The sequence below is a fragment of the Zophobas morio genome, unplaced genomic scaffold, assembly GCF_036711695.1.
Source record: "Zophobas morio isolate AGI-343-1 ecotype UQ-CSIRO unplaced genomic scaffold, CSIRO_AGI_Zmor_V1 ptg000669l, whole genome shotgun sequence".
NCBI lineage: Eukaryota > Metazoa > Arthropoda > Insecta > Coleoptera > Tenebrionidae > Zophobas > Zophobas morio.
In genome coordinates this window covers 86,083-104,936 of record NW_026972772.1, presented here as the reverse complement: position 1 = coordinate 104,936, position 18,854 = coordinate 86,083, and the positions used below count along the sequence as shown (strand labels likewise).

The window sequence follows — 18,854 nt, the reverse complement described above, 5'->3', positions numbered from 1 at the left end:
CCCTCTAAGAAAATAGAAGGCGGGTGAGCGTGACTAGTACTTGCTAAGATGAGACTTATTTTGGCAAATGACATATCCTCTGATAAAATAGAGGGTGGGTGGGAGGGGCTAGTACTTGCTAAGGTAAGACCTCCTTTGGCAAATGACATCCCCTGAGAAAATAGAGCGTGGGTGGGCGGCGCTAGCACTTGCCAGGATGAAACATATTTTGGCAAAGGACATATCCCCAGAGACAATAGAGGGTGGGGGGGGGGCTAATACTTGCCCGGATAAAACTTATTTTGGCAAAAAACCTATTCTCTAAGAAAATAATGTCAAAATCCGTTTTGTCTTAGCAAGTACTAGTCCCGCCCACCCGTCCCCTCTTTTCTTGGAGGGTATGTCATTTGCCAAAATCAGTTTTATCTCAGCAAGAACTAGCCCCGCCCACCCGCCCTCTCTTTTCTTAGAGGGTATGGAATTTGTCAGAAGCAGTTTTATCATAACAAGAACTAGCCCCGCCCACCCACCCTCTATTTTCTCACAGGATAGGTCGTTTGCCAGAATCAGTCTTATCTTAGCAAATACTAATATAGAATGAATTTTTTCTCAAATTCAAATTATTCAAACGTGATTTCGCGCCGCTGTTAAATAATTTCAGTGCGAAAATTTGATTCAAATTCGGTCACCACATTATCTATAATACATTTTTACATAAAGCGTAAATATGGTATAAATTACAAATTTTTACTTCCTGAGCGTAAGCAAAGGAAGTATTGTAATCGAGTCCATCGGCGTAACTCTCTACTTTTACGTTTTGTCGACCTTTCATGACCCTTACAGTACGAAGGTCTCCCGTTTCCGTCTGTCTGTCTGTCTGTCCGTCTGTCTGTTCGTCTGTCTGCCGTCCCGGATTTTTATTAAACAGTTAATTTTCGAAAGTACTGGACCGATTGTTGTGAACGTTTGTATTTATAATATATAGAATATCATGTAGATGGTAAAACGCTAACCAAAATTTGTCTACTCATACCCACCAATAATGTGATGACGTCACCTCAAAATTTTGCTGAATAAATCCCATCTTAAATGTGCAAAGTATGATGAGACAATACTTGTCATTTATGATTCCCTTCATATTTTTTGGATTTGCATATACAGGATGACTCAAAAAATTAATGAATGCGTGGATTAATTTTATTGATCCAATCAGGAACTACAAAACCGAATGCTTTGAAATCTTGTAGATATTTTAAAGTTATCATAGGCATGGTAAATTTTTGATCAAAATGTATTTGCTCATCCCCCCTAAAAAATTGTGTAAAGAAAAAACTCAATTCGAAAATGCTGTATGTTTCATTGTACGTCAGGAGCAAGGGAAGTTCTGTCGAAACAACTTTCGACCAATTTTTTGAATGAAAGTTTGTCATCTGTCACTGTTAAACTCGTGAATGAAGTGGATCGCCCGTCACTATCTAAATTGGAAATCTAACCTCAAATTATTAATAGACGTTAGATATATCTCAGTTTGCAGAAATATTGTACAATGATGACTAGAACTGTCCATGTTGATGACGTCATCACAAATTTTTTATTGGCCAAATTAAGAACAAGTCACCCCATTTTCTCGAAAATGTGAGAAACACGTCTTTATGATAACAATGATAAAATAAGAACTATAATATTCAGAACTTTCGTTCCATTGTGGTTTAATTAATAATTTTAGTCTGCGTGACATTCTTTCGATGTATTAACATAAATAAACGCTTAAGCTTCAGATTGCGGTGGTCGAGGTGGTAATACGGTCGACATAAAATTCCTTTGGAAAGGTCGAACTTATTTGAGCTGTTGCGTCGTCATGCTGAAAAAATCCATTCTGTAATTCTTTAGGATCAAGCTAGTCAATGAATTTTTGCAGCGTGTTTTGATATTCTTTCATTTTTCTGGATGTAAAGGCGTCTGTTCAAAATAATGAGGATTTTCTGCACTCTATATCCTCATTATAGGCAACCCACTCTTTAATTTTGATTTCAAGATTAAGTTGAGCTGAGTCGCCCTGACCTAACTTGAGAGAACCTGACTTGACCTGACGACACCTGACCTGAGTAAAGTTAACCTGACTTGACTTCGTGACATTGTTATGAAAAAAAAAAGTTACTGCGACCTATGTAAAACAAAACAGAAAATCCAAACCTCACACACCTCTCTTTTTCCAGAGCCTCCGTCCCCGAAGGCGGCGACAAAGTCGAACAGGGTTCCCTCAAACAATACCACGTGGACAAAACATTCGCCGATCGTCGTTACAAAGTCCAATCCGCACGTACCTACTTCTACTTGAACGAAGCCACTTGCGAACGAAACATGGAGACCTTCATCCGATGCCTGGAGGCCGTAGCGGGTCAGTCTCCCATCATTCTTTGCTTTTTTCTTTTTCGTTTTTTTTTTTTTATTTATTAAATTTCGAAAACTGACCCCAACCACCGACCCACGAACCGTCCTCGCTAGACTTGGCATAACACCTGAACAGGTGTCTATTATTGTGTGCGTCCTTGATGGCCACCGCTATGTGGTATTTTTAGCAGGCGTTGCAGCATCCGAAGACGTTTCGGGGGGTCACAATTTTCGAAATAGACGATTTGTTTTGATAACCCATTTGTTTCTGTTCCTTAGACTTTCAGAAGCATCCATCAGGTAAAGTAACCGTTTTTGACAGGGACGTGTTGTGAGAGAAAGAGAGAGAGAATGGGCGCGAAAAGGGTTCCCTGCGAGTCGGGGAACGAGCTTTGAGCTGTTGCGTAAGCCCATTTTTTTATCAGTTCGTTGGTATTTTTGGGTCTAGGGGCCAGCACTAGGTTTTTTTGTTTTTTATTTTTAGATCTCTGTTTTTTTTTTTTTTTTTTGTTGTCGTAGGGTATAGCTGCTATTTAGGGGCACTAGATGAGACTAGGGTTCGCGGAGGCACTTTTAGTTTTAGTTCTAGTTCTAATTTTAGTTGTTGGTGTCTTTTTTTATAGTTGCATTTGTTTCGTATAAAATTCCACAGGTAAGTGTCGATAATTCAACCAACAAAAACCAAAAAGATATCTTTAGATTATCTTCTTTGTTATTCATTGTACGTTGTGTAATTGTTTTGGGATTTAAGGAAATCGTGTTGGCACCAAAACGATGAACACAGTTCAACAATTCTGTCGTTGATTTATATACAGTATTTATAAGTGTCATATTTGTGCTTGGAATTTTTATTCTTTTCGAACTCAATAACAAAGCCACTTGGCTTTTGCTTTTTTTAGTTACGGCGTTTTACAAAAGTGGGGAATTAAAAAATTTGATTCCTTGTTTTTGGAAAACTGTATACTTGTGTCTACGCTTCGCTGGTAGTTTTTTCAGTTTTCTATTCTTGTTTGCGTAGATCGCTATGGTAAGTTTTTGAGTTCACTGCACTTTTTTTCGTCTATGTGTAATCAACCTCTATACCGGGTGTCTGAAAATGGCGGATTAACTCTTGAGTACGTCGTGTACGGGAGTTTCGGGCGTGAGTGGGCGGGGCTTCGTTGCCAAATTGTCGTAACTTTGATGTTCAACTTTTGCCGTATTTAAACGGCTTGTAGAAGAAAAGTGGAGGATTTAAGCTGATTACTACAAAAATTTATCTTTTTAGACATGTTTTAAGTTTCTTGTTGTCGAAATAAGTCTACACATATTAAGAAGAAAAGGCAAAATGTAGCCCCACCCGCCCTATCTCAGTTGTGACGAATTTTTCATTCGTTGTCAGATTGAGGGGCGGGGCTTAATTGCAAGATATTTGTCTACAAGAATTTTATCAGTTTAAACATGCTTTAAGTTTCTTGTTCTCAAAAGACGACTACGTATATTAAGAAAAAAGGCAAAATATAAGCCCCGCCCACCCGCCCTATCTCAATTCTGATGATCCGATTTTTATTCGTCGTAAGCCGAGGGGCGGAGTTTTAATTGCAAAATCCACATTTCCTTACAAACATTTTAATATTTTAGACGTGGTTTAAGTTTCTAAGATAAAAAAATTATCACAATCGAGATGGGGTGGGTGGGCGGGGTATATATTTTCCCTTTTTTTGTTAATATGCCTAGTATTCTTTGAACAACGCGATACTCAAAAACATGTTTTTTATTGTAGAAAAATCAGAATTTTGCAATTAAGCTCCGCCCCCTTGGCTCACGGCGAATAAAAAAATCATCACAATCGAGATAGGGCGGGTGGGCGGGCTTACTTTTTACCTGTTTGTTTTAGTATGTGTAGACTTCTTTTCATTACATGAAACTTAGAACATGTTTAAACGGAAAATTTGTAGAAGGAAATTTCGACATTGCAATTAGGCGCCGCCCCATAATTGTAAAATCTATATTTCCTTGCAAAAATGTACCATTTTAACCATGTTCTAAGTTTCTTGTTGTGAAAAGATGGCTATGTATATTAAGAAAAACAAAGGCAAAATATAAGCCCCGCCCACCCACCCTATCTCAATTCTGATGATCCGTTTTTTAGTCGTCGTAAGCAGAGGGGTAAAGCTTAATTGCAAAATCCATATTTCCTTACAAAAATTTACCATTTTAAAGGTGTTTTATGTTTCTAAGATAAAAAAAAAATCATTACAATTGAGATCGGGTGGGTGGGCGGGGCTTATATTTTCCCTTTTTGTCCTAATATGCCTAGTATTCTTTGAACAATGCGATACTCAAAAACATGTTTTTTATTTCTTGTAGAGAAATAAGGATTTTGCAATTAAGCTCCGCCCCCTTGGCTCACGACGAATAAAAAAAATCATCACAATCGAGATAGGGTGGGTGGGCGGGCTTACCTTTTGCCTTTTTGTTTTAGTATGTGTAAACTTCTTTTCATAACATGAAAATTAAAACACGTTTAAATGGAAAATTTGTGTTAGGAAATATAGATTTTGCTATTAGGCGCCGCCCCATAATTGCAAAATCCATATTTCCTTGCAACAATCTACAATTTTAACCATATTCTAAGTTTCTTGTTGTTAAAAGATGCCTATGTATATTAAGAAAAAAAAAGCAAAATATAGGCCCCGCCCACCCGCCCTATCTCAATTCTGATGATCCGTTTTTTAGTCGTCGTAGCCGAGGGGTAAAGCTTAATTGCAAAATCCATATTTCCTTACAAAAATTTTAATATTTTAAACGTGGTTTAAGTTTCTAAGATAAAAAAATTATCACAATCGAGATGGGGTGGGTGGGCGGGGTATATATTTTCCCTTTTTTTGTTAATATGCCTAGTATTCTTTGAACAACGCGATACCCAAAAACATGTTTTTTATTGTAGAGAAATAAGAATTTTGCAATTAAGCTCCGCCCCCTTGGCTCACGACGAATAAAAAAATCATCACAATCGAGATAGGGCGGGTGGGCGGGCTTACTTTTTACCTGTTTGTTTTAGTATGTGTAGACTTCTTTTCATTACATGAAACTTAGAACATGTTTAAACGGAAAATTTGTAGAAGGAAATTTCGACATTGCAATTAGGCGCCGCCCCATAATTGCAAAATCTATATTTCCTTGCAAAAATGTACCATTTTAACCATGTTGTAAGTTTCTTGTTGTGAAAAGATGGCTATGTATATTCAGAAAAACAAAAGCAAAATATAAGCCCCGCCCACCCACCCTATCTCAATTCTGACGATCAGTTTTTTAGTCGTCGTAAGCCGAGGGGTAAAGCTTAATTGCAAAATCCATATTTCCTTACAAAAATTTACCATTTTAAAGGTGTTTTATGTTTCTAAGATTAAAAAAAATCATTACAATTGAGATGGGGTGGGTGGGCAGGGTTTATATTTTCCCTTTTTTTCCTAATATGCCTAGTATTCTTTGAACAATGCGATACTCAAAAACATGTTTTTTATTTCTTGTAGAGAAATAAGGATTTTGCAATTAAGCTCCGCCCCCTTGGCTCACGACAAATAAAAAAAATCATCACAATCGAGATAGGGTGGATGGGCGGGCTTACATTTTGTCTTTTTGTTTCAGTATGTGTAGACTTAAATGGAAAATTTGTGTAAGGAAATATCGATTTTGCCATTAGGCGCCACCCCATAATTGCAAAATCTATATTTCCTTGCAAAAATGTACCATTTTAACCATGTTCTAAGTTTCTTGTTGCGAAAAGATGGTTATGTATATTAGGAAAAAAAGGCAAAATATAAGCCCCGCCCAGCCACCCTATCTCAATTCTGATGATTCGATTTTTATTCGTCGTAAGCCGAGGGGCGGAGCTTACTTGCAAAATCTAAATTTCCTTACAAAAATTTACCATTTGAAACGTGTTTTGAGTTCCTAAGATTAAAAAAAATCATCACAATTGAGACGGGGTGGGCGGGCGGTTTTTTTTCCCCTTTTTTTTTCTTAATATACCTAGTATTCATTGAACAACGTAATACTCAAAGCATGTTTTTTAATTCTTGTAGAAAAATAAGAATTTTGGTATTAAGCTCACAACGAATAAAGAAATCATCACAATCGAGATAGGGCGGGTGGGCGGGCTTACATTTTGCCTGTTTGTTTTTGTATGTGTACACTTCTTTTCATTACATGAATTACATGATTTATTACTGCGTCTTATATATTTTTAGTTTTCTTTCTTTTTTTGCTGAGTATTTTCTATGTTTAAAGTTGATAGTTATTGCGATTTTTTAAATATTTCTATTGAAAGGCGTTTACTTGTTTAAATTCCATGTAACTTGATTTTTTACTTTTTTTTTAAGAGACACATTAACACATTAGAAAAATGAGGACAAGGAATACAGTAAGATGCAGTAATAAAGTACAGGCGTGCCATTTAAATAAACTGAAATATCGATATTTGAAAATTGTAGTTTTAGAATTGTTTATAAACACCCTGTATTATTAATATTTGATTTAGTTGATACCACAACAAAGCGAGCACCTTTATTTAGCCTAAGAATACGTGAGTCAAAATATGTAAAAATATATAGGGTATTTTATAAAAAAAAAACAAGTTACGTGTTACGTCTTAAAAACATGAGTACATATGTTAAGAAAAAAGGCAAAATATAAGCCCCGCCCACCCGCCCTATCTCAATTGTGATTAAAATTATTATAACTCCACCAAAATGTGAGAAGGATTTTTTTACTATTTTTCCCAGACTCCCCAGTTGATTGTTAAGAGCGTAGCGAAAAGTTAATCCGCCATTTTCCAAACACCCGATATAATTCCTAACTTACTCGATTTGATTTTTTTAAGCCAAAGTCAACTTTTTTTGTTAAATGTGTTCACGTGTACAGGGGTGTTGTCTTAAATTTGTCTCGATGATCTCTAATCAGTTTTACTTGTGTTTCTTAAGTATTTATATCGATATTTTAAACCAGCCTAAGGGTGCAACGCGTGCTGAACACTTAAATTTGACACGAACGTAAACCGTGACGCCCTTTTTGTGCGAGAGCGTAAATCTGGGGTTTTTAGGCAAGACTTAATTAAAGAGGGTCGCTTTTGTTCCTTTCGAAATTAAAAAGGTCGAGTCATCAAACGCCCCAGAATCACGGTGACCGAAACTAATACAGTTATAAATTGTCAAAAAGGTCACGCGTAGATAAAGGACCGCAGATCAAACAAGAACGTACGAGGGACCGAAATGAATACATAAATTGAGTAAGAGGGTCCCGGGTAAGTAAAAGCCGCAAATGGAACATGCTTGTTCAAAGGACCGGGAAACTCCGTTTCGACGCTACGAATAAATAAATAACCGGAGAGATATTGTAGGTTTCTATGACGATGACGGTGTCAATTAGCAGAACATCTGGATTTTAACATAAAGTTAATGACGCATTCTTGTTGCTTATTAATTAACATTATTGAACAAATTGTTTATGAATATATTAGCATAACATGAATTAAAACATTTCTTAAATTACATAAAAATTTGAGTACTGTAGTAAATGAACAATTTTCCGGCGTATTTCATAGTTGACTTTGTAAATGTTCGTCACCACGCCACCATGAATAGCGAAATGGTTTATTTTCCACACAACTAATCACAAGGTCAATATCTTTTAAACGTGTCATAAATATCAATGTACATCTTACGTAACAATATCTATTACTGAGATTGATCTGATTGAAACCAGGCTTCTACGTTTAGAAAAATTGGGAGCAGTGCCGTGTCGGATTGTTTTAAAATTAAATTTCCCCCTTCAAGCTAAAATCAATTACGTTCACAGAATTTCATGAAAGACACACCCTGTACACGAAAGTGACCGAAACTGACAGGACCACATTGTCCCTTCGTGCTTTTCCGCTAAATCGTTACTTTTTTGTCCGCAGGTGCCACATACGGCACTGGCATCACAGCCATCAAACTCACCGCCCTCGGTAGGCCCCAACTCTTGGTAAGTCCGCCCCTGTCCCGCTAATAACAAACCCCTAAACCAACTTACCGTCGACAGCTTCAACTGTCTGAAGTAATCATGCGCGCCCGTAAATACATGACGGAAATCGTAGGCGGCGAAGGCAACGTCTTATCTCACCACATGACCATCCAAGATCTCGAACAGAAGCTGTCCAAAATCAAAGACCAAGAATCGGTTAAGAAGTTCCTCACTCAGATCACCGCGGACAAGCAAGGGTGAGCCTCGAAACGCCCCCTTAACTTATTTCCCGCCCCTCTCATGTCTACGTCGTGTTGACGTGTGGTTGGTTTGTGTTTTAAGGGTTCCGCACGGAGGGCGCTAGTGAGTATCGACAGTTTTGAACACCCTGTAGGTATACTCGCTAGCTGCTTCTTCGCTCGGGACGTAACACATCCTCTCCATGTTAGTTTTCTCTTGTCCCACGATCCCGTTGAAATTTTTTTTTGGAGTGGCCGTTTAGAGCAGCGCCATCTATTGTTGACAGTTATTGAAATAGACGTTGTTGTTGGTCGCAGTATCCTGCACTTGTTCCCGTGGTCAGGCATCATCGACGAGAACCAAGAATTGAGCAATACGTTCCGGGTGCCGGATCTGAAGACGGGGAGGATGTCGAGGTTGATCACGCAGCTGTCGCCGAAGGAGGAGGAGATGTTCAGGAACATGATCAGGAGGATGAACACCATTGTTAAGGTATAGTCTCTTAAAAACACACATGCCAAAATTGACAGCTGTGGTCTGACATGTTAGCACTGCTACCAATAATTGAGAATTGTCAACACAAAATATTTGCTTCCATTATTAATAGTCACCTGGTAGCTTCATTGAGTTTCCTAATAGAACCAGTGTAATATATGTTTTTAAGATTGGTAGTTATTACAAATGTCACTGTCAAAATATAAAAAAAATTAAAATTTTATGGTGGTATGTTAGATTGTCAAATGTGCATGTAAAATGTCAAAATTGCTAACTGTGAACTGACACTCCAGGATTACCACCAATTATTCAAAATTGCCAATACAAAAATTTGCTTCAATCATTAACGATCATCTCGCTTTTGACAAATGAGTTAGAAAACTGTCAAACCAAGCCGAAAAGATCGTGAATGGATAACACAGAATGTTGGTGAATTTTTTGTCAGGTTGGCGACATATTTAATATTTTATGTTGGCATACCTGATTGCCAAATTGACATCTATGACACCAAATTAGTAAGTAGGTGCCATCATCACAATAAGTTTGTTAGGCACGCTTATGTGAAAATTCATAACTGTGAACTAATATACAAACATTGCTACCAACAATTCAGAATTGCCAACACAAAAATTTGCGTCAGTTATTAACGGTCATCCGGTATTTAATAAATGAAGTAGAAAACTGTCAAACCAGACCGAAGTAATTGTTAGACTACTGACAGACAAAAAAAAAACTATACTTACCATCGAATCAGTTTGTCCAACATTAAGAAAAAATATCATTGCTTACTTTACTTTGGAAATATTCTGAAGGGATAATATTCAATAAATGAAGTAGAAAACCGTCAAACTACTGACAAATAACTAATGACCGAATCAATTTGTCCAACATGAAGAAAAACATATCAGAGCCTGCTTTATTTTGAAAGTTGTGAATGGATAATACTGAATGATTGTCAATGTTAGTGATTTTTTTTGTCAAGTTGGCAACATATTTAATATTTTATGTTGGCTTATCTGATTGTCAAATGGAGATTTATGACAACAAGTCAGTACCTGCTGTTACCTCAACAAGTTTTTAAGGCACGTTTATGTCAAAATTGACAGCTGTGAACTGACATACAAGCATTGCTGCCAATAATTCAGAATTGCCAACACAAAAATTTGCTTTAATCATTAACAGTCATCTGGTATTTAATAACTGAAGTAGAAAACTGTCAAACGAGGCCAAAGCAATTATCAGACTACTGACAGACAAAAAATTATACCTACCATCGAATGAGTTTGACCAACATGAAGAAAAAATATCAATACCTTCTTTGCTTCGAAAGGGTCGTCAATGGATAATACAGAGTGCTTATTAATGTTAGTGATTTTTTTCGTCAGGTTGGCAACATATTTAATATTTTATGTTGGCATACCTGAATAGCAAATTGACATTAGTGACACCAAGTCAGTAAGTGCCATCATCTCAATAAGTTTGTAAACCACGCTTATGTCAAAATTGACAATTGTGAACTGACATACAAGCATTGCTACCAATAAATCAGAATTGCCAACACAAAAATTTGCTTCAGTAATTAACAGTCATCCGATATTCAATAAATGAAGTAACACTACTAACAGACAAAAAAACTATACTCACAGTCGAATCAGTTTATCCAACGTGAAGAAAAAAAATCCATGCCTACTTTACTTTAAAAATATTCTGAATGGATAATATTCAATAAATGAAGTATAAAACTGTCAAACTACTAACACACAAATATATGACCGAATCAGGTTGTCCAACATAAAGAAAAAATATCAGTCCCTGCTTTACTTCGAAAGGGTCGTGAATGGATAATACTGAGTGATTATTAATATTAGTGATTTTTTTGTCAGGTTGGCCATATTCAATATTTTACGTTGGCATATCTGATTGTATAATTGACATTTATGACAGCAAGTCAGTAGCTGCCATCATCTCAGTAAGTTTGTTAGGCACGCTTATGTGAAAATTCGCAACTGTGAACTAACATACAAACATTGCTACCGACAATTCAGAATTGCCAACACAAAAATTTGCGTCAGTTATTAACGGTCATCTGGTATTTAATAAATGAAGTAGAAAACTGTCAAACCAGGTCGAAGTAATTGTTAGACTACTGACAGACAAAAAAAAACTATACCTACCATCGAATCAGTCTGTCCAACATTAAGAAAAAATATCAATGCTTATTTTACTTTAGAAATATTCTGAAGGGATAATATTCAATAAATGAAGTAGAAAACTGTTAAACTACTGACAAATAACTAATGACCGAATCAATTTGTCCAACATGAAGAAAAAATATCAGAGCCTGCTTTATTTTGAAAGTTGTGAATGGATAATACTGAATGATTGTCAATGTTAGTGATTTTTTTGTCAGGTTGGCAACATATTTAATATTTTATGTTGGCATATCTGATTGTCAAATGGACATTTATGACACCAAGTCGGTACCTGCTGTTACCTCAACAAGTTTTTAAGACACGTTTATGTCAAAATTGACAGCTGTGAACTGACATACAAGCATTGCTGCCAATAATTCAGAATGGCCAACATAAAAATTTGCTTCAATAATTAACAGTCCCTGCTTTACTTCGAAAGGGTCGTGAATGCATAATACTGAGTGATTATTAATATTAGTGATTTTTTTGTCAGGTTGGCCATATTCAATATTTTACGTTGGCATACCTGATTGTCTAATTCACATTTTTGATAGCAAGTCAGTATCTCAATAAGTTTGTTAGGCACGCTTATGTGAAAATTCACAATTGTGAACTGATATACAAGCATTGCTACCAACAATTCAGAATTGCCAACACAAAAATTGGCTGCAGCTATTAACAGTCATCTGGTATTTAATAATTCAAGTAGAAAACTGTCAAGCGAGGCCGAAGCAATTGCCAGATGACTGACAGACAAAAAATTATACCTACCATGGAATCAGTTTGTCCAACATGAAGAAAAAAATATCCGTGGCTGCTTTACTTCGGAAGGGACGTGACTGGATAACACTGAGTGATTTATTAATGTTAATGATTTTGTCCGGTTGGCAACATGTTTAATATTTTATGTTGGCATACCTGATTGCCAAATTGACATTTATGACACCAAGTCGTAGCTACCATCATCTCAATAAGTTTGTTAGGCACGCTTATGTGAAAATTCACAACTATGAACTGACATACAAGCATTGCTACCAACAATTCAGAACTGCCAACACAAAAATTTGCTTCAGTCATTAACAGTCATCTTGTATTTAATAATTGAAGTAGAAAACTGTCAAACGAGGCCGAAGTAATTGTCAGACTACTGATAGACAAAAAATTATACCTACCATGGAATCAGTTTGTCTAACATGAAGAAAAAACTGTCCGTGCCTGCTTTACTTCGGAAGGGACGTGAATGGATAATACTGAGTGATTATTAATGTTAATAATTTTGTCAGGTTGGCAACATATTTACTATTTTATGTTGGCATACCTGATTGCCAAATTGACATTTATGATACCAAGTCGTAGCTGCCATCATCTCAATAAGTTTGTTAAGCACGCCTTATGTCAAAATTCACAACTAACTGTAAAGTGACATACAAGCATTGCTACCAACAATTCCGAATTGCCAACACAAAATTTGCTTCAGCCATTAATAACAGTCATGTGGTATTTAATAAATGAAGTAGAAAACTGTCAAACCAGACCGAAGTAATCGTTAGACTACTGACAGACAAAAAAAAACTATACCTACCATCGAATCAGTTTGTCCAACATGAAGAAAAAATATCAATGATTATTTTACTTTGGAAATATTCTGAAGGGATAATATTCAATAAATGAAGTACAAAACTGTCAAACTACTGACAGATAACTAAAGATTGTATCAATTTGTCTAACATGAAGAAAAAAATATCAATATCTGCTTTACTTGGAAAAGATCGTCAATGGATAATTCTAAGTGACAGTTAATGTTGGTGATTTTTTTGTCACGTTGGCAATATATTTAATATTTTATGTTGACATACCTGATTACCAATATGACACCAAGTCAGTAGGTGGCATCATCTCAATAAGTTTGTTAAGCACGCTTATGTCAAAATTCACAACTAACTGAACTGATATACAAGCATTGCCAACAACAATTCAGAATTGCCAACACAACAATATCCTTCAGTCATTACCAGTCATCTGGTATTTAATAAATGAAATAAGAAAACTGTCAAACGAGGGCGAAATAATCGTTAGACAACTGACAGACAAAAAACTATACCTACAATCGAATGAGTTTATCCAATTTGAAGAAAAAATATCAGTGCCTGCTTTACTTCGAAATGGTCATGAATGGATAATACTGAGTGGTTATTAATGTTAGCGATTTTTTTGTCACGTTGGCCATATATTTAATATTTTATGTTGGCATACCTGATTACCAAATTGACATTTATGACACCAAGTCAGTAGGTGCCATCATCTCAATAAGTTTGTTAAGCACGCCTTATGTCAAAATTCACACTAACTGTGAACTGACATACAAGCATTGCCAGCAACAATTCAGAATTGCCAACACAACAATTTGCTTCAATGCCTACTTTACTTCCAAAATGTCGTGAATGGATAATATTCAATAAATGAAGTAGAAAGCTGTCAAACTACTGACAGATAACTATACCACCGAATTAGTTTGTCCAACATGAAGAAAAAAAATCAATACCTACTTTACTTGGAAAAGATAGTTAGTAGATAATACTGAGTGACAGTTAATGTTGGTGTTTTTTTTTTGGCAAGTTGGCGACATATTTAATATTTTGTGTTGGCATACCTGATTACGAAATTGACAGTTATGACACCAAGGCAGTAGGTGCCATCATCTCAATAAGTTTGTTAAGCACGCCTTATGTCAAAATTCACAACTAACTGTGAACTGACATGCAAGCATTGCCAGCAACAATTCAGAGTTGCCAACACAACAATTTGCTTCAGTCATTAACAGTCATCTGGTATTTAATAAATGAAGTAAGAAAACTGTCAAACGAGGGCGAAGTAATCGTTAGACAACTGACACAAAAAACTATACCCACGATCGAATCAGTTTGTCCAACATAACGAAAAAGGATCAATGCCTAATGGCCTACTTTATTGACAGACAACTATACAACCGAATCAGTTTTTCCAACATGAAGAAAAAAATATCAGTGCCTGCTTTACTTCGAAATGGTCATGGATAATACTGAGTGATTACTAATGCTAGCGATTTTTTTGTCAGGTTGGCAACACATTTAATATTTTATGTTATCATATCTGATTGTCAAATTGACATTTATGACACCAAGTCGGTACCTGCTTGTTATCTCAACAAGTTTGTAAAGCACGTTTATGTCAAAATTGACAGCTGTGAACTGACATATAAACATTGCTGCCAGTAATTCAGAATTGCCAACACAAAAATTTGCATCAATCATTAACAGTCATCCGATATTTGATAAATGAAGTAGAAAACTGTCGAACGAGGCCGAATAATTGCCAGATGACTAGCAGAGAAAAACTAACCATCGAATCAGTTTGTCCAACATGAAGAAAAAATATCAATACCTGCTTTACTTGAAAAAGATCGTTGATGGAAAATACTAAGTGACAGTTAATGTTGGTGATTGTTTTTGTCAAGTTGGCGACATATTTAATATTTTATGTTGGCATACCTGATTACCAAATTGACATTTATGACACCAAGTCAGTAGGTGCCATCATCTCAATAAGTTTGTGAAGCACGCCTTATGTCAAAATTCACAACTAACTGTGAACCGACATACAAGCATTGCCAGCAACAATTCAGAGTTGCCAACACAAAAAATTGCTTCAGTCATTAACAGTCATCCCATATTTAATAATTGAACTAGGAAACTGTCAAACCAGGCCAAAGTAATTGTTAGACTACTGATAGACAAAAATCTATAGCTACCATTGAATCAGTTTGTCCAACAAAATGAAAAAATCTCAATCTCTACTTTACTTTGAAAACATTCTGAATGGATAATATTCAATAAATGAAGTAGAAAACTGAAGGAAAAATATCAGTGCCTACTTTACTTTGAAAGGATCGTGAATGGAAAATACTGGGTGATTATTAATGTTAGTGTTTTTTTTTATCAGGTTGGCATCATACAGTATTTTATGTTAGCACACCTGATTGCCAAGTTGACATTTATGACAATTCAGTAACTACCGTCATCACAAGAAGTATGTTAGGCATTGCTACCATAAATTCAGAATTGCCAACCCAAACATTTGCTTTAGTCATCTGGTATTAAATGAATGAAGTAGAAAACTGTCAAACTACTGACATACAACTATACCTCGATATCAGTTCATGCAACATGATGAAAACATATCAATGCCTGCTTTACTTCGAAAACATGATGGATAATACTGAGTGGCAATTAATGTTGGTGATTTTTTTGTCAAGTTGCCAATATGTTTAATATTTTATGTTGGCATACCTGATTCCCAAATTGATATTTATGACACCAATTCGGAGGCTGTTATCATCTCAACTAGTTTTTTTAGGCGCGCTCATATCAAAATTGACAACTAAGGTTTGACATGCGAACATTGCTGCCAGTAATTCAGAATTGCCAACACAAAAATCATTAATAATTACCCGGTGACTTCACTGAGAGTCGTAATACAACTGGCGTAATTTATGTTGTCAAAATTGGTAGTTATTACAAATGTCATTGTCAGATAATAATAACGTTTAAAATGATTGCATAACTGGTTGTCAAATGGACATTTATGACACTAAATCAGTAGCTGTCATCTTCTGAAAACGTTTGTTGTACACGCCCATGTCAAAATTGACAACTGTGAATTGGCATACCACGAATACAGAATTGCCAACACAAAATCTACTTAAATAATTAATAGTGACCCGCTAGCTTCATTGAATTTTGTAATAGAACTAGTATAATTTATTTTTTCAAATGTCGATGTCAAGTAATAATGAAGTTATAATTTTATGGTGGCATTCTTGATTGTCAAATAGACATGAATGACACAAAGTTATCATTAGTCAAAATTGACAACTATGAACTGACGTGCTGACATTGTTGTCACTAATTCAGAATTGGCAGTACAAAATAGGATGAATCATTAATACTTACCTGGTAGCTTCACTGAGAGTCGTAATAGAACTGGTCTAATTTATGTTCTCAAGGTTGGTAATTATTACAAATGTCACTTTCAGATAATAAAAGTTAAAATGTTATGATGGCTTACCTGATTGTCAAATGGACATTTATGACAACAAGTCATTAGTAGCTGACATCTTCGCAAGGCGTTAGTTAGGCGCGCTCATACCCCGTGATCAGAAATGACTGAGTCTGTTGGCAATCCTGGATTTGAAATTGGTATCATGATGGTTTCTATAATTTTCGGTTGTCAGCTGTCAAGATTGACAGATTGTTGACATATTTGTAATTTGCACAATGTTTCCAAAAGATAACCTGAATTTATCGTATATCACAATTACTTCCGTTATGCCTACATAAAGTTTTAGGAAAAGTACTACCGCTACCAACAGATTCGGTCATTTCTGATCTCGCTATGCAACGTGAACTGATATGGCAGGAATTCAGAATTGCCAACACAAAAAATTGTTTCAAGTGAAAAACATGGTGATATTTGTCCGCACGCAACATGAAGCTTTTAAATTAAGCATCAAATTCGATTGGTGGATTTTGTGGCGCCAAATTCTAAATTTGCGAAAATTAGCCGAAATGAGTCATTGTGGCCAATCTCAATTTGAGTGCGGACAAATATTCCCATTTTTTACCTCCATTTCTTAGTCATTTATTTTTTCAAAACACTCAACCAAGGAAAATAACTAAACAAACTAAGTCAACCTCAGTGTCGCCAACATGCATACAAAAAAAACACTAGTTTCTTCGGTAGTTTTATTCATAAAAATAAAAACTAATAGAAAACAATAATACAAAAACCCGAATTTTTGCAGGCTGCTCAGGACATGGACGTCCGCATCATGGTGGACGCCGAACAGACCTATTTCCAGCCAGCCATCACCCGTATCACCCTGGAATTCATGCGAAAATACAACAAAGAGAAAGCTATAGTGTTCAACACGTACCAGTGCTACCTTCGGAACGCCTTCGACGAGGTCACGACCGACCTGGAGCAAGCGAAAAGACAGAATTTCTACTTCGGGGCGAAATTAGTCCGCGGCGCCTACCTCGAACAGGTTCGCCAACCGACAACCCCCAGATCTCTAGATCGTTACGAGTAAAATTTTCCAGGAGAGGGCCCGCGCGGCAGCCCTGGGATACCCCGACCCCACTAACCCCAGTTTCGAAGCGACCTCCGACATGTACCACAAAACGCTCACCGAGTGCTTGAGGCGGATCAAAGCCTTCAAGGACTTGGGTGAAGAAAAGAAGATCGCCATAATGGTGGCCTCGCATAACGAAGACACTGTCCGCTTCGCCATCCAGAAGATGAAGGAGTTCGGCATCGAGCCCGAGGACAAGGTCATCTGTTTCGGCCAGCTGTTGGCCATGTGCGACTACATCACTTTCCCGTTAGGTGAGTGGACCCGAGGTGGCGCAGTCGGTGGGATTGACGTCGAGTTCGGTTTCAGGTCAGAGTGGGTACTCGGCTTACAAATATATTCCGTACGGGCCTGTCAACGAGGTGCTGCCGTACCTGTCCAGAAGGGCCCACGAGAACAAGGGCGTGCTGAAGAAGATCAAGAAGGAGAAGAGGTTACTGGCGAGCGAGATCCTAAGGCGTTTCGCAACCGGAAAATGGTGGTACACACCAAAGGGCGACTACACCCCTGTCTAAAGGTGAGAGGGTGGGGGGTAGGTGGCGTGTTGTCGGTTTGTTGAAGGTGTTGTTTTCTGCAGGGAAGAGGAACGACCCGAAGTACTTTTTTAAACGAGCCTCCGTGGGGTACCGAACCTATTTTAGATAAGTAGTTGCAAAAATACAGTAAAAGACAGTCCACCGGAAACAAAGTCACGTCTGTGTGGGATCGTTCGTCCAGAAATAAAAAGTAGGTTAAGAGTATGAAAAGTCTGAATTTTATTAAGGACAATATTAAATAATCCGTAAGAGTTAACAGTTTCGCCAGGACGAAATTTTTCACACAGATCCGGATTGAGTTAGTGCTTAGTAATTAAAATTTAGTTAGACTATGAAAATTATGTACAGATGTTCAGTGTGCGTTTTAAAACAAAAGAAAACCCAAAAAAAGTACGCGCGTCTGCCCGACTCGGTCGGAGTGTGATTGTGGAGGTTTACGTTTCTTGTCTTTTTTTTTTTTTTAATTCGTTTCGTCGACTTAAATGTTATTTTGGGGAGGCAAACAAAGCACGGCGTACAGAACGAATTCGATGTAAATTGAGTATTAACCTATTGTAAGATATTGACGGTGAATCTTAGTAATTTATTAGTTTGTTGAAATTTGTATCATTTTTATAGCCTGTGATGATAGAATTTTTTTCTGTAAAAAATGTCAACTGAATCTGCCTTTGAGTATTTTTTAAATTGTTTAGTTTGGTGTGATTGAATAAATTTAATTGAAGTAATGTTGTCTGTTATTTTGTAAATGTTTTCTCGCTTTGTTGTTGCGACATGTTCTTATCGTTAGTCATACGAACAAGTCAATTCTGTGTCCTTATTAAACGTAATGTTCTGACAATAAGTACAAGAATAAAGGTTATAAGTGTT

General features: G+C 36.6%; 1 protein-coding gene across 3 annotated transcripts in view; it reads left to right on the top strand.

The window, feature by feature from the left end:
* The window catches only part of LOC135121687 (proline dehydrogenase 1, mitochondrial-like), a 56,047-nt gene extending 37,193 nt beyond the window's left edge, over positions 1–18,854 (top strand). The window contains exons 3-11 of one of the 3 annotated variants that reach the window (XM_064045974.1): positions 2,196–2,377; positions 2,650–2,670; positions 8,312–8,376; positions 8,434–8,612; positions 8,913–9,087; positions 17,122–17,364; positions 17,420–17,705; positions 17,761–17,968; positions 18,029–18,854. In XM_064045974.1, the coding sequence (XP_063902044.1) occupies positions 2,196–2,377; positions 2,650–2,670; positions 8,312–8,376; positions 8,434–8,612; positions 8,913–9,087; positions 17,122–17,364; positions 17,420–17,705; positions 17,761–17,966 (1,357 nt within the window). In that variant the 3' untranslated portion in view covers positions 17,967–17,968; positions 18,029–18,854. Of the gene's footprint in view, positions 1–2,195; positions 2,378–2,649; positions 2,671–8,311; positions 8,377–8,433; positions 8,613–8,912; positions 9,088–17,121; positions 17,365–17,419; positions 17,706–17,760 lie in introns of all 3 variants that reach the window. The other 2 variants (XM_064045975.1, XM_064045976.1) reach the window with 2 other exon arrangements.